At 47.7% G+C, this 13,262-nt stretch overlaps 1 protein-coding gene across 2 annotated transcripts in view; it reads left to right on the forward strand.

The window, feature by feature from the left end:
• The first annotated feature begins 3,883 nt into the window (after positions 1-3,883).
• ZNF697 (zinc finger protein 697) overlaps positions 3,884-13,262 on the forward strand; it is a 30,729-nt gene continuing 21,350 nt past the window's right edge. The window contains exon 1 of one of the 2 annotated variants that reach the window (XM_058716037.1): positions 3,884-4,225. Coding sequence is in view for 1 of the 2 variants with exons in the window: in XM_058716036.1 (XP_058572019.1) it covers positions 4,303-4,631 (329 nt within the window). In the remaining variant the exon portion in view is untranslated. Of the gene's footprint in view, positions 4,226-4,287; positions 4,632-13,262 lie in introns of those variants that run through there. The other variant, XM_058716036.1, reaches the window with a different exon arrangement.

Genomic DNA, 13,262 nt, shown 5'->3' on the forward strand with positions numbered 1-13,262 from the left:
GAAACAATTAACTGGGATTGAAGACGACTGACAGGTTGACTTCTCGATACAAGGCGTATCCTAGCGGTGAGCTCTTTTAATGGGGGTGACCTGCTTTAGAGCTGTCATTCAGCTGTAATTATTAATAGCACCCCTCACCACATTCCAAACTGTCCCATTTTGGATGATAAATTATACAGTCACCCTACTTAAAATGAGGTTAAGCCTTTTCTTCCTCAGGCAGGGAGGGAACAGCAGGAAGAGTTTGATGCGGACCCTGTACAGTCTTTTTACCATGATCTGAGTTTTTTGCCCTCCTGCCTTTGCTGTTACTCTGGAAAGGGCAGAGAATTTCATGTTTCCAACCTGGCATGGCTCGATATATCTGACTCTTGACCATTTGGGTTTGCCGGCTAGAGTCAGAAAGAACGTCTTTACCCAGGCTCTAATTTCTTCCTCCCTGCTTCCACTGAGGCCAGTTTCAACACTAGCATATCTGGTTCTTCAGAATATTTATAAACACTGCAAACAGTCCAAACCTTCTAAAATGCTGTCATTTGTCAATCAAGACCTCTACAAGCCCACCCTTGAAATGCCGAGGGCTGGAGACCTTTGCATTCAGCGTTTTGGCTACCGTATCACAAGGATTTCCAATTCCCCAGCCTGGTACCGAGGGTCCTTTCACGTGTCACCCTTCCTCAATTTAGCCAGGTGCACATTTAACGATCTGCACTGCAACACTCCACACTCAATGGTATAGACCTCTCTTGGCTGCAAGAGATAGAACTTCACTCAAAATAGCTTAAGCCCAAAAGGGAATGGTTTGGCTCATCTAACAAAAAGAAAATCTAGGGTTATCTTGGCTTCAGGCATGATCAAACAGTATCACAAGGATTTGCTTGTGCATGCGTTCTCTCTGTCTCTGTCTCTGTCTCTCTCGCACACCACCCCTCCCTCTTTCTCAACTCTGCATCCTCTAGTAGCTTATCCTCTATACAGCAATGGAGCAGATTAGCTGGTAGGTGTTGATTACGTACCCATCACTGGAGTGCAGGAGGAGATGGGCTCTGCCCTTCTCTAAACCATAAGGATTAAGGTGAAAAGGGGATTATTTCCCCAAAGGTGCTGTTACCAAAAAAAAAAAAAAAAAAAAAAAAAGAAGGCGGGGGGGGGGGAGAGTAGGGAATGGATGCCTGTGAGGGTAAGAAAACAACAGATGTCCACCTTATACTTGAAAGCTTAAAACGTGTAGGCAAATGTCTCCTGGTTCAATTCCCCCTTTGAAAGGTGAGGCTGAGAATAATTAACTATTCTATCTTAAAGTGAAGGGTGGGGGGAAGGCAAGGGTAAAATATTTGCTTAATTAAAAAATTAAATCCACACACTTAAAAGTTGAGACTTTTCTGAAGTTGCTGCATGCCTTTGGAACCCGTTGTGGAGTCGGAAAACTTGACATCCAGCCTGTAGCAGTGGGGAACCCTGGTTTCCCTCCCCTCACTCCCTAAATACCTCCCCAGAGGACTAGAAGGGCGGGGGAGGATGCATGACGAGGGAGAAAGGAATGTCATTTCTGCCTGGTCTCAGACTTTGCTGATTTTAGCTGGGAATGTGCAATTTATTAATTTCCATCTCAACATCTTCAGCAATGATATGTAACAGGAATTAGTTAATTCAGCAAGTATTTGTTGAATGCCTGATCTCTTATCCTTTCTCCCTCCTGTCTTCACCCTCTGCCTCTCTCCTAGTCCTTTCCCATAAGCATTTAAACATCCCCAAGGAGCTCTCATCTTAAAAACTAAACAAATACAAAGCCCACAAACAGAAACTGCCTTCCCCTTAGACCCTTCTCCCTTCCCAGCTACCACTTCTTTATAACCAGATTTCACACACTGAGAGTCCCTAGGTACTATTTGCATTTCCTGACCTCTCTTGTTCCCTCCTCTGGCCACTGCTGTCCCACTCCTGATCTTGCTGGAACAAAAGAGTTTATGGAAAGAGCACCACTCTCTAAGAACAAAACCTCGGTGTTATGGCTTTGTCATAGCACTAGAATACTAGATGGTAATTGTCTGTGTGATGTCAACTTGAGTATGAACTTCCCGAGAGTTAAGACAGAGTTTGCAATTAGTCAATATCTTACGGCTGAATGTTAACATACGTCTATTGTAGGTATGGTGACTAGCATGTAGGGGGCATTACACAGATCTCTTTTGAAGCAACTAATTAACCTGGGTTGGCAACAAAAGAGAAGGGCAGGTTTGATATGGGATGGAGAGGAGCGAAATTTTAGGGATCTTGAGCTAACTTAGAAATGTAGGAGGAGAATGAGGAGAGTGTGCTATATTAGAAGGAAGGCAGAAAATAGCTTCACCGAGGGCGTAGCAGGCAACGTTAAATGCCACAGGGAAGTTTCATCTTTACAAGTTGAACACTAAGAGGGGTCGCTGGATTTGCCAAATGATGATCAATTATCTGTTTTCCCCCTTGGTGGTAGTGGAGGGGGCAATTTCAGGGGGATGTTACCAGATTGCAAACCTTTAGGAAGCTGTAATTTGTAGGGTCTGGCAAATGCGAGGATTGCAGTGAATGCAGCAGGAACCTTGGGGAGGTACGTGATCCTATCTGCACACTTGTCACAATTTCTACACCTGAAATGGATTCAGCCCATGTTATCCCTGTGGTCAAGTGTTCCGAGAGAAAGAGAACGACAGCAGAAAAGAAAAGTGAATGCACTTTTCTAATTTTTTTTAACGTTTATTTATTTTTGAGACAGAGAGAGAGCATGAACGGGGGAGGGTCAGAGAGAGGGAGACACAGAATCTGAAACAGGCTCCAGGCTCTGAGCTATCAGCACAGAGCCCCACGCGGGGCTCGAACTCATGGACCGTGAGATCATGACCTGAGCCGAAGTCGGACGCTTAACCGACTGAGCCACCCAGGCGCCCCATGAATGCACTTTTCTAAAGTACACGGAGACCCCGGTGCAGTTGTAATTCGTGTGCATTTGAAATGTGAAAGGCCAAGTGGATACACAGGGTGATTATGACCTTCTGATTACCTTTCAAACACACTTCAGAGCATGCTAGAACTCTTCCTTTCCTAGCTCGGTTCATCCCATGCTTCTCACTCCCCTGAAGAGAGAACACAACTTTTCATCATTCAGTCTCCAAGTGGCCCTTCCTTGATTTTTCCCACGAGGTCCCGGATATACAGTTCCAGAACTAGACAGGACTTTGTGGAGGATGTTGTAGACTCTGGATAGGCTGCAAGTGGAGTTCTCCGTCCCGAAGCCCCCTCCACAGACGGCCATAGTGGGCACTGCGTCTGTTTGTAGGACCCAGGATACTGACTCCTAAAGGTGAACGAGTAGAAATTCCAGCAGCACACGGGGTTTTTACTTGTCTTGGGGCTAATTCACATAATTTGTTTTCAATCGCTTAACTTAATTACTTTTCTTGAAAAGATGCCCGGGACAACGCCAACGTCGGAGGGAGCAAAGTCACCGGGTCAGGATCTGGAAACAATCAGCTCTCACGGTCCGAGGAATGAAGCGCCAAGATCTTAAGGAACCTGCATTCCTGGTGAGCAGTCAAGTTCTTTTAATCCGCTCCCAGCAGGATTCCATTGGTTTAAAAGACACAAGGAAAAGGAAAAAGAAAATCTGTTGCAAACACAAGTCAACCCGCAGCGAACCCACCCGAAACTTCCTCCTCTCCGAAGAAAAGGCCGCTCCCGCCGCAGAGCGCTCCCGCGTGTACCGCGACGCCTAGGCGGCGGACCACCGCTTAGGGGACCGCAGCCTTGGCGGCGAGCGCGGACCGGGGCGCGCGGACGGGCGCCCCGCGGGGTCGGGCGGGGCGGGGCGGGGCGCGGGGCGCAGGGCGGGGCGGGGCTCAGGGAGCGACGGCCCCGCCGCTCCCTGTCCCGGAGCGCCGCGGGAAGGAGCGAGCGCCGGCGCTCGCGTGCCGGGTCCCCCTCCGGCCGGGGCAGCCTCCCGGGCGCCCGCCGCCGTGGTGGCAGGAAGTCCCCGGGAACTACAATTCGAGGCATGCTGGGAACATTCCCCTGCTCCTCCCAGGAAATGTCCTTTGTCCAGCCCTACAGGAAGCCCCAGTGAGGAGTCAGCCGGGCGGGCGGCCAGTCTGCCAGCCAAGCCCGCGGCCGCCGCCGCCGCAGCACAAGGGCAGACGCGCCGCGCGCGGGGCTCTGGCCGGGGCGCGCGCTGCCCTCGCTCCTCGCCGCGCAGGTAGGAGCGTGGCCGCGGCTGGGCTCACGGCCGCCTGGGGTTGGGGCTGACCGGGACCCGAGCCGGTCGCCGCGGGGATGGGCTGTGCGCCGGTGAGCGGGTGGCGGAGCGGCTGGGCGAAGTTGTGCCGCACGCACCGGACCGCTGTCCGCTCCCCCGGGGCGCAGAGGCCCCGCGCGCGTGGCGGGGTGGGGGGAGGCTCTGCTCCCCCCCCCCCCCCCCCCCCCGAGCCCAAGCTGAGCTCGCTCCGGGATCTGTGGCGAGGGGCGGGGAGGAGGCGGCCGAGACGCGAGGGAGGAGGCAGCGCTGCGAGAGCTGGTGGGACCGTCCCGCCGACCACCGAAGGGGGCATCCGAGACCCTCGGAAAAACGAAGCCCGGGGAGGAGCTTGGAAGGCAAGGAGAAGGTGAAGGGCTTTGTGTGCAGCTGCGGACAGGGACCGAGTGTGCTTCCCTCCCCTTGTCTGTCTGCGCCCCCAGCCCCACTCGAGGCCGGAGGAGTGGGGGTGGGGCACTCCAAGGAGGGGCAGCGGGTCATCTTGGGTCCTTGCGAAACGCGTTCCTCCTCTTCCCTCTCCCATCAGCCGACTCCCATCAGCGGCTTGGGCTGCTATCAGACTGGGCAGATGGCACAATAAGGATGAGTGGGTGGGGAGATGGGCAGCAGCTCGCCGTCCCGGAGGGTCGCCGTTTAGCTCCGGTGGGCTTCCCAACCCCCGATGTCCATGTGTGCCCGTGGGCGGGTAGCCGGGCGAAGCTGGAGCGCTCACCCGAGGATAATGGTGTGAGTGGAGGCATGGGGTGAGGCGCGTGTTGGGAGGACCGGGCGAGTAGGAGGTGGAGGGGGCGCTGGGTGTACCTAACGGCCAGTGCACATTACGGCCAGGCTTCCAGAATCGGGTTACCACTTCCTCTGGGACTTTCCACGATTTTCCTTTTTCCTAACTGTCCCCCTCCCCCCCAGTAATGAATCACCCACCCCTTACTACAAGAGCGCCGGGCTGGATTCAATTTGGTCGTGTGTGCCTCCCTGCTTTTATAGCGGGCCTATGCGTCCTTTACCTGTGGGGTGACGCGGGTACGCTGCATCCCCTCTGGCGTTATCCTCGTCCCCGGGGGACTGCGGGTGTGGTGAAGGCGGTTGAATGGTGGCTAGCAAGTTAATAGTCTTCGGGGAGCAAGTTAATAGTCATCCATCCATAGTGATGGACGAGGTGGGGAACTTTGAACGCGGCCCAAGTGCTACTGCTGTATCGGAGCTCACTTGCCTAAGGGACCTCGGTTTCTCCTTTTCCCCCTTCCCGTCTTTTTTTTTTTTTTTTTTGTAAATTCTGTATCCAAATGGTTCCCTCCTCTCTTAACAAACCAACATATGGATATTAGTTAACGTGGAATGTATTTTAAGAGCCAAATGAACCTGTAAAAATGCCACTTGGTGGTGAGACAGGAGCAGCCAAGGCTCCTGGTGAGAAAGATGTGTGGAGGCACAGAGCGCAGCCCTGTTTATAGAGGGTTTGTAGGGGGAACAGACTCTTCACGCTGGTGTCTGTAGGAGAGGTGAAGCGTCTGAAGGGAAGAATGGAGCTGGGAAAAACCCAGTTGTCCAGGCTGAGGGCATGGGGATGGCGGATAAAGCGGAAAGGTATGTTTCCGATAAAGCGGAAAGGTATGTTCGTTTGGAAGACGATCTCGAGTGGGAACATTTTGGCAGTGTGTGTGTGTGTATGTGTGCATGTGCACATGTATGTGTGTGTTGGCGGTAGAGGTGTTGTTGGCGGAGAATTGATGTCAGAAGTTCAGTCTGGCCCCCAGCGGAATAAGGTGGCGCCAGAGTGAACCAAAGTCATAAATGGGAAGCCAGGCCACCCTTTGCCTTACGCACAAAGTAAAACGTTGATGGCCTTCAAAAACCACTGGGATTGAGGAGGGGAATGGAGACAAATCAGACTGAGGCAAAGCCGCTGATGCAGCTGCAGTGGGGCGGGAAGGCTGACCTCACTGGAGGCTGTGTGACTAAGGCTGATAAAGTTGCACCACGTTTCCTCTCCCTCCCCCCAGAAAGCTTTGGATTTCCTCAAAATCTACATGTTTGCCTAATTTCTAGCATCCTTTTAAGGGAAGGAGGAAGGGTAAAAGTTGAGTATAAAGATGATAAATTAAGACAAAGATACTCCCAGCTCATGTAGAGTGGAGAAAAAACCCCTCACAAAACTGCAGTGCCATTTAAGAGGTCTGGAGCCTGAAGCTATGCCAGTGTTATGTGGGCTTTTTTTTTTTTTTTTTTTTTCAAACATAGGCTTCATACCCAGTGTGGAGCCCAGTGCCGGACTTGAACTCACAACCCTGAGATCAAGACCTGAGCTAAGAGTCCGAGGCTTAACCGACTGAGCCACCCTGGCGCCTTTGTGGGATTTTCTTTGTATCTAAGATGCTGCTTCTTTTCCTTCTTTTTTGCCTTTTTTTTTTTAAACCCCCCCTTATCAGGTTTCTTAGCACCACATACTATGTAGTGGTAATGTGATCAATAAAGGTATGTCCTTAGTTTGGCATTCAAAACCCTTCACAGTGCTGTGCCCACTCACCTTGATCCTCCATTGGATCCAGAGCATCCCAAATTACCTACCCATTCTTGCAGCAAACAGTGCCCGTTCCCAGATGCCACAGATATCTTTCCACCAGTGTGTCTCCACCGGGTTAAACTCCATGCTTGTTAGGCATCCCGGCACTGCCTCTGATTATTTTCTGCAAATCCTAGCCCAACTGATGGAGCACCCTTCTGGAAGTCTTCCCAGACTTCCCAGTCAGAATTCATCTCATCCCCGTGGTACTTTGTATCTTTTGGATGACTCACACCTCTGGTCTGTCTTGAGATAGCTGGATGTTCATATTTCTCCCCATCAAACTGTAACCCCCTTGAGGGCAGTGGTCACTCTACCCTGTGCTTTACCTAGCAGTGCAAAACAGGTGTTTATTTGAAAAGCATGAGTAAATGAGGAGTGAGTGAAAGAATGCATATGTCTTTGTTTTAAACATCTATGTATTTGAGAGAAAGAGAGAGGGAGAAAGTGGGGGAGGGGGAGAAACAGAAAGAGGGAGACAGAGCATCCGAAGCAGGCTCTGCAGAGTCCACTTTGGGACTCGAACTCAGGACCAGGAGATCATGACCTGAGCTGAAATCAAGAGCCAGTCGCTTAACCGGCTGAGCCACCTAGGGATCCCAAGAATGCATATGTCTTAATTTGTCTCTTGTCTACAAAAAAGGGGATGAAGCCTTTCCCATAGACCTGTGAGGATTCATTGCAATTGTGAACCTAAAGCCTCTGGTGCATAATAGTCTGGAACTTTTCCTTTTGCTCCTGGATTAAGAGGCCCTAGAAGGATCTATCACCAAGTCTAGTACAAAGACATTCATTAGAAGTTTGTTGAGTAGGTTCTTTGCCAGCCTACGTTTTCAGACTCTTATAGACAGGGTGCAGAATGGATTAATCCCAGGTGAATAATCAGTGACTTTCTGGCTGGCTCCTGGACGGAAGGAGGTAACTGTTCCCCCTCAATTTTGTGAGGGTGAGATGTGCTTTCTAGAAAGCAGCACTGCAGAGGCTCTCCTGCTGTTTGGAGTGAAGCCACTGACGTCTGTCATGTTGCTTTGATTTTTTTTTCTAACTTTTTAATGTTTATTTATTTTTGAGAGAGAGAGAGAGACGGAGTGTGAGTGGGGGAGGTGCAGAGAAAGAGGGAGACACAGAAACTGAGCAGGCTCCAGGCTCTGAGCTGTCAGCACAGAACCTGACACAGGGTTTGAACCCACAAACCGCGAGATCATGACCTGAACCGAAGTCGGATGCTTAACCCACTGAGCCACCCAGGCGCCGCATGTTGCTTTGATTTTTACAGCCCAAGCCGTCTGCCAGGATTAAAACGTAGTATATACAAGTACAAGGCAGATCAGACTCTCAGATTTTCCTCCAAGACACTGCAATTTTGTCGCCCCTCACTTAGCTCTAACTGGACAGCTTTTCATGCTTGCTTTTCCCTTGATCACAGCAACAGTTACAGTTATTGAACACCTGTGTAGCAACTATCGCACTAGATAATTTCCGTGCATTGCCTCCATCTGATGACTTACCTATTATGATCTCCATTCAAAAACGGAGGAAATGGGAGCTCAGAGGGAAGTTAAAGTAACTTGCTTCAAGTCCCAGATTCCGATCTGGAGGTAGACTGGAATTTGGCTCTCTGACTCCCAACCCTGGTCAAAAGGGTGGATCTTTCCTCACTCTGGGAGAAAACTGCCAGATCTCTCTTCCTTCTTCCTTCACTTCCCAAATTTCCTGCCAGCAACACTGGGTTTTAAGTTCATGCTAGTGGATCTCATTCTGAGAGGTACTGGTTTTTCATAAATTCATTATTCTTATGCCCTTAAACTCCCAGGGCCATCAGCTGGAAAGCTCAGGTTCAGAATCCGTAATAAGACCCTGTAGCACAGAACTGTGCCTCGAATCCTTTTCCCCTCTCTCCCAGCCTATCTGAATTCTTTCTATTCCTCCCTCCGGGCCAAGTCTTACCCCTTCCAAGCAGCCTTTCTTGACACTCCAGGTTACACTCAGCCTCTCCTCTAATTTTCTGCATTGTCTGAAATATCTGAAGGTCAGCGTCTTCCTAATGAAAGCAAACCTGAATAAGCCCCACAGTGGAGGGAATATTTGCGTATTCCCTGCGCATGGTGGAACCATGTGTCCAGAACACAACCCAGCGTGGGGTGGCCCTTCAGGAACTGAGCTGAGTCGACCGTAAATTGGTAATGACTGAAAATGCAAAAATGTAGGCATGAAACTTTATTTGCATGTTGACAGTTTGGAAGAGAGGTCACTGGGATCATGTTCTTGGTTAATTTTCATCCCTTCCACGTGACTGCCGCAAGAAATAAACACCTTCTGGAAATATGCCAGAGCCGACCCCTGTACTGCTGAGTTTCATGAGCTTGACTGACATCACTGATAAATGATTATGGTGTTTTATGGATAATGGGGTAGCATGGGTGGGGCCATTGCTTCAGTACCTCCCCCCTTGATGTGATGCCCGCCTTCTCCCGTAATCTTATAGGAAGGGCCTTTTTATTGCACATCTGAGAAAATCACAAGTTTCCCTGCTCCTACAGATATGTTTGGGCCGGGGAAGGTAAGGCTGGGGTGAGGAAGGAAGAGCGTTTGTTTGTTTTTACCTCTGAGAGCAGCATCACTTGTGTGGGGTATGGATTTGGACTTTATTGCGTCCTGTATTGATGGGGATGGTAAAAAAGATCAGCGGCCTCTCCTCTTCGGGTGGAAAAGGCTTTTACTCACCACGAGATCACATTCATCCCTGAGACCCACTGTGCCTCCTTTTTCCCTGACCTCAAGGCTGCGCAGCACTTTGGAAGCCTGGGTATAAACACAGTGTGCTGTGGGGTGGTTTTAAGCACATGAATCATTTTAAGGCAACTAGTATAGTTCTTGGGATGCCTGCCTTCGTTCGGCAGTCACTCACTGCGCATCTGTAGGCCAGCAAGTTTTCCAGCGAGGTGTGTGGCTGGACCACATGTGAGTCTTCAAGTTTCCCTTCCTGCAAAGGGTCAAGTATGCATCCTGTACGTGCTGTAATTTGCTAAACTACGTGTAGTTAGGGGGAAAGATCCTACCTGTTTCAGAGAGGCATTTTAGGTATATATTGTCTCCTGAGAACTTTATTAGAATCTTACCATGAGTTAGAAAACAGGAACCATTCTTTCTGGTTTTTATTAATCAGAAATGTGTCACTTTTATCTCAGTGCTGTGCACATTCATGTGGTTAGCATATCTTTGGTGCTTGACAACACTAAGGCAAAGCACTATTGGAAGAACCCATTTCCAGTTGTTGACCCCCCCCACACCCTCCCGCCTGCCCCCACCCCGCCCAACACCTAGGAACCTTTGTGTATTTCAAAGAATCACTCTTTTTTCTAGTCTTTTTTATTTTTTTAAATTTATTTTGAGAGAGAGAGAGAGAGCAAGCAGAGAAAGAGGGAGCCAGAGAATCCCAAGCAGGCTCCACACTGTCAGTGCAGAGCCTGATGCGGGGCTCGAACTCACGTACCATGAGATCATGACCTCAGCTCAAGTCAACAGTTGGGCGTTTAACTGACTGAGCTACCCAGGCGCCCCTTTTTTCTCTTTTTAAAATAATCTCTCAGGCAGGTATTGACAATAATTTCTGGTAGTAGTAGGTGGTTTTGAAAGCAGTGATTATTTCATTAGAACGTAACCTCCACAAAGCAGAACGCAGTATAATGGGTAGCACATGGTAAGTGTTCAGTAACAATTTGTTGAGTGAATGGATGTGTTATCTTTTAAAGTATTTCATTTTGATTCTTTCCTAATATGATGGCATTGCCAATTTCCTACCGTGTGATGTGGCAAAGCGTCCATGCTTAAATGTTATATAAGCAGAGGAAATATAGATTGTTTTTTTACAAGATGGCCTTTATTTTTTAGAGTGGTTTTATGTTCACAGCAAGGTTGGGCACAAGGTAGAGAGTTCCAGAGTGGCCTCCTGCCCCTACATATGCACTGCCTCCCCATTATCAGCATCGCATACCAGAGCAGTATGTTTGTTAAAAATCCATGAACCTGTATTGACACATCATTATCACCCAAAGTCCACAGTACACGTTAGCATTTGCTCTTGGTGTTGTACATTCCAGGAGTTTTGGCAAATGTCTAATGACATGTATCCACTGTTTTAACATCATGCTGAATAGTTTCACTGCCCTAGAACGTCCTCTGTATCTGCCTGTTCATCCCTCTCTCCCCTCTAACTCCTGGCAAACACTGATCTTTTTACCATCTCCATAGTTCGCCTTTTCAAGAATGTCATATAGTTGGAGTCATACGGTATGTAGCCTTTTCAGATTGACTTCTTTCACTTAGTAATGGGCACTTAGTTCCCCCATGGCTTTTCATGACTTGATAGCTCATTTCTTTTTTATTTATTTATTTATTTATTTATTTTTTATTTTTTAATATATGAAATTTACTGTCAAATTGGTTTCCATACAACACCCAGTGCTCATCCCAAAAGGTGCCCTCCTCAATACCCATCACCCACCCTGCCCTCCCTCCCACCCCCCATCAACCCTCAGTTTGTTCTCAGTTTTTAACAGTCTCTTATGCTTTGGCTCTCTCCCACTCTAACCTCTTTTTTTTTTTTTTTCCCTTCCCCTCCCCCATGGGTTTCTGTTACGTTTCTCAGGATCCACATAAGAGTGAAACCATATGGTATCTGTCTTTCTCTGTATGGCTTATTTCACTTAGCATCACACTCTCCAGTTCCATCCACGCTGCTACAAAACGCCATATTTCATTTTTTCTCATTGCCACGTAGTATTCCATTGTGTATATAAACCACAATTTCTTTATCCATTCATCAGTTGATGGACATTTAGGCTCTTTCCATAATTTGGCTATTGTTGAGAGTGCTGGATAGCTCATTTCTTATTACCTCTGAATAATATTCTGTTTTCTGGACGTGCCACAGTTTATCCATCTGTTGAAGGACACCTTGGTTGTTTCCAAGTTTTGGTGATTATGATTAAAGCTGCTGTAAACCTCCATATGCAGGGTTTTATGTGTGGATGTTAAGTTTTCAACTCATTTGCATAAACACCAAGGAGTGAGAATGTCGGATTGTGTGGTATGAAAGGCTCAGTTTTATAAAAAGCTGCCCATCTCTCTTCCCAAGTGGCTGTACCATTGTGCGTTCTTATCAGCGCTAAGAGAGAGTTCTTGTTCCTCTGCATCATCACCAGCATTTGATGTTGTCAGTGTTCTGAATTTTTTGCCATTCTAATAAATGTGTAGTAGTGTGTTGTTTTAAACTGTAGATCCCTGGTGACGTATCATGTTGAACACCTTTTCATAGGCTTATTTGCCTAGATCTTTGGTGAGGTGTCTGTTTAGAACTGTTGCCCATTTTTATTTTATTTACTTTAAATTTTTTAAAAGAATTTTTAAAAAGTTTTTATTTATTTATTTTGAGAGAGAAAGCTCAAATGGGGGAGGAACAGAGAGAGAGAGAGAGAGAGAGAGAGAGAGAGAGAGAATCCCAAGCAGGCTCTGTATTGTCAGCGCCAACCCCAATGCGAGGCTCGAACTCAGGAATCGCAAGATCATGACCTGAGCTGAAGTTGGACATTTAATGGACTGAGCCACCCAGGTGCCCCTGTTGCCCATTTTTAAATCAAGTAGTTCATTTTCTTGTTGTTAAGTTTTAAGGGTTCTTTGTGTGTTTTGGATAACAGGCCTATATGTGATGTGTCTTTTGCAAATATTTGCTCCCAGTCTGTGGCTTGCCTTCTCATTCTCTTGATATATTTTTATATACATGAACTTTTCTTGTTTTTCTCCTTTTGGTGAGTGTACGTGTGCCATATCTATTTTAATGCAAACCCAGCTTACCTCAGAAGTGAGAAATCTCATGTAAAATAAACCTGCAGAAATGTTCCCTCACTTCTTTTTTTTTTTTTTTTTTTTTTAAATAAGGTGAATGTCAGTTGAATTTTACTAGACTGTGACCTCAGCCTGGACTAGCTCAGAAGCAGTTGCTATAAGAACTCCCTTTATTTCTTCCCTGCTCCCAACTAGGTACTTGTATGTATTGATCAAACTGGTAGTTTGGTAAATATTTCTGGTCACCTACTTCCTGTAGAGCATGGACCTTTTTACACACTTCTTGAAGAGCCTCTGTTTGTCCATAGCTTAATTCTGGACTCTTGAGGAAAAGGGGTTTCTAGGCTGATGATTGTATGCAGGTGAGAGATAACAAGACTATAGTAGAAAATGAAAAAACACAAACCCCCTGCAAACGGCCACAGAAGAAGCTTTGGTCTGAACAGACACTTACAATGTTAAATAGACGTTTTCCCCCGTATTTGATTGTGTTTCCTGATGTGCCTCCCCGCTGACCCCCTCCCCAACCAAGCAACTTCTAACGGATGATTGTTAGTCTTTTTCATTCATCATTTA

The sequence above is a fragment of the Neofelis nebulosa genome, chromosome 2 (assembly GCF_028018385.1).
Source record: "Neofelis nebulosa isolate mNeoNeb1 chromosome 2, mNeoNeb1.pri, whole genome shotgun sequence".
In the NCBI taxonomy this organism is placed as follows: Eukaryota; Metazoa; Chordata; class Mammalia; order Carnivora; family Felidae; genus Neofelis; species Neofelis nebulosa.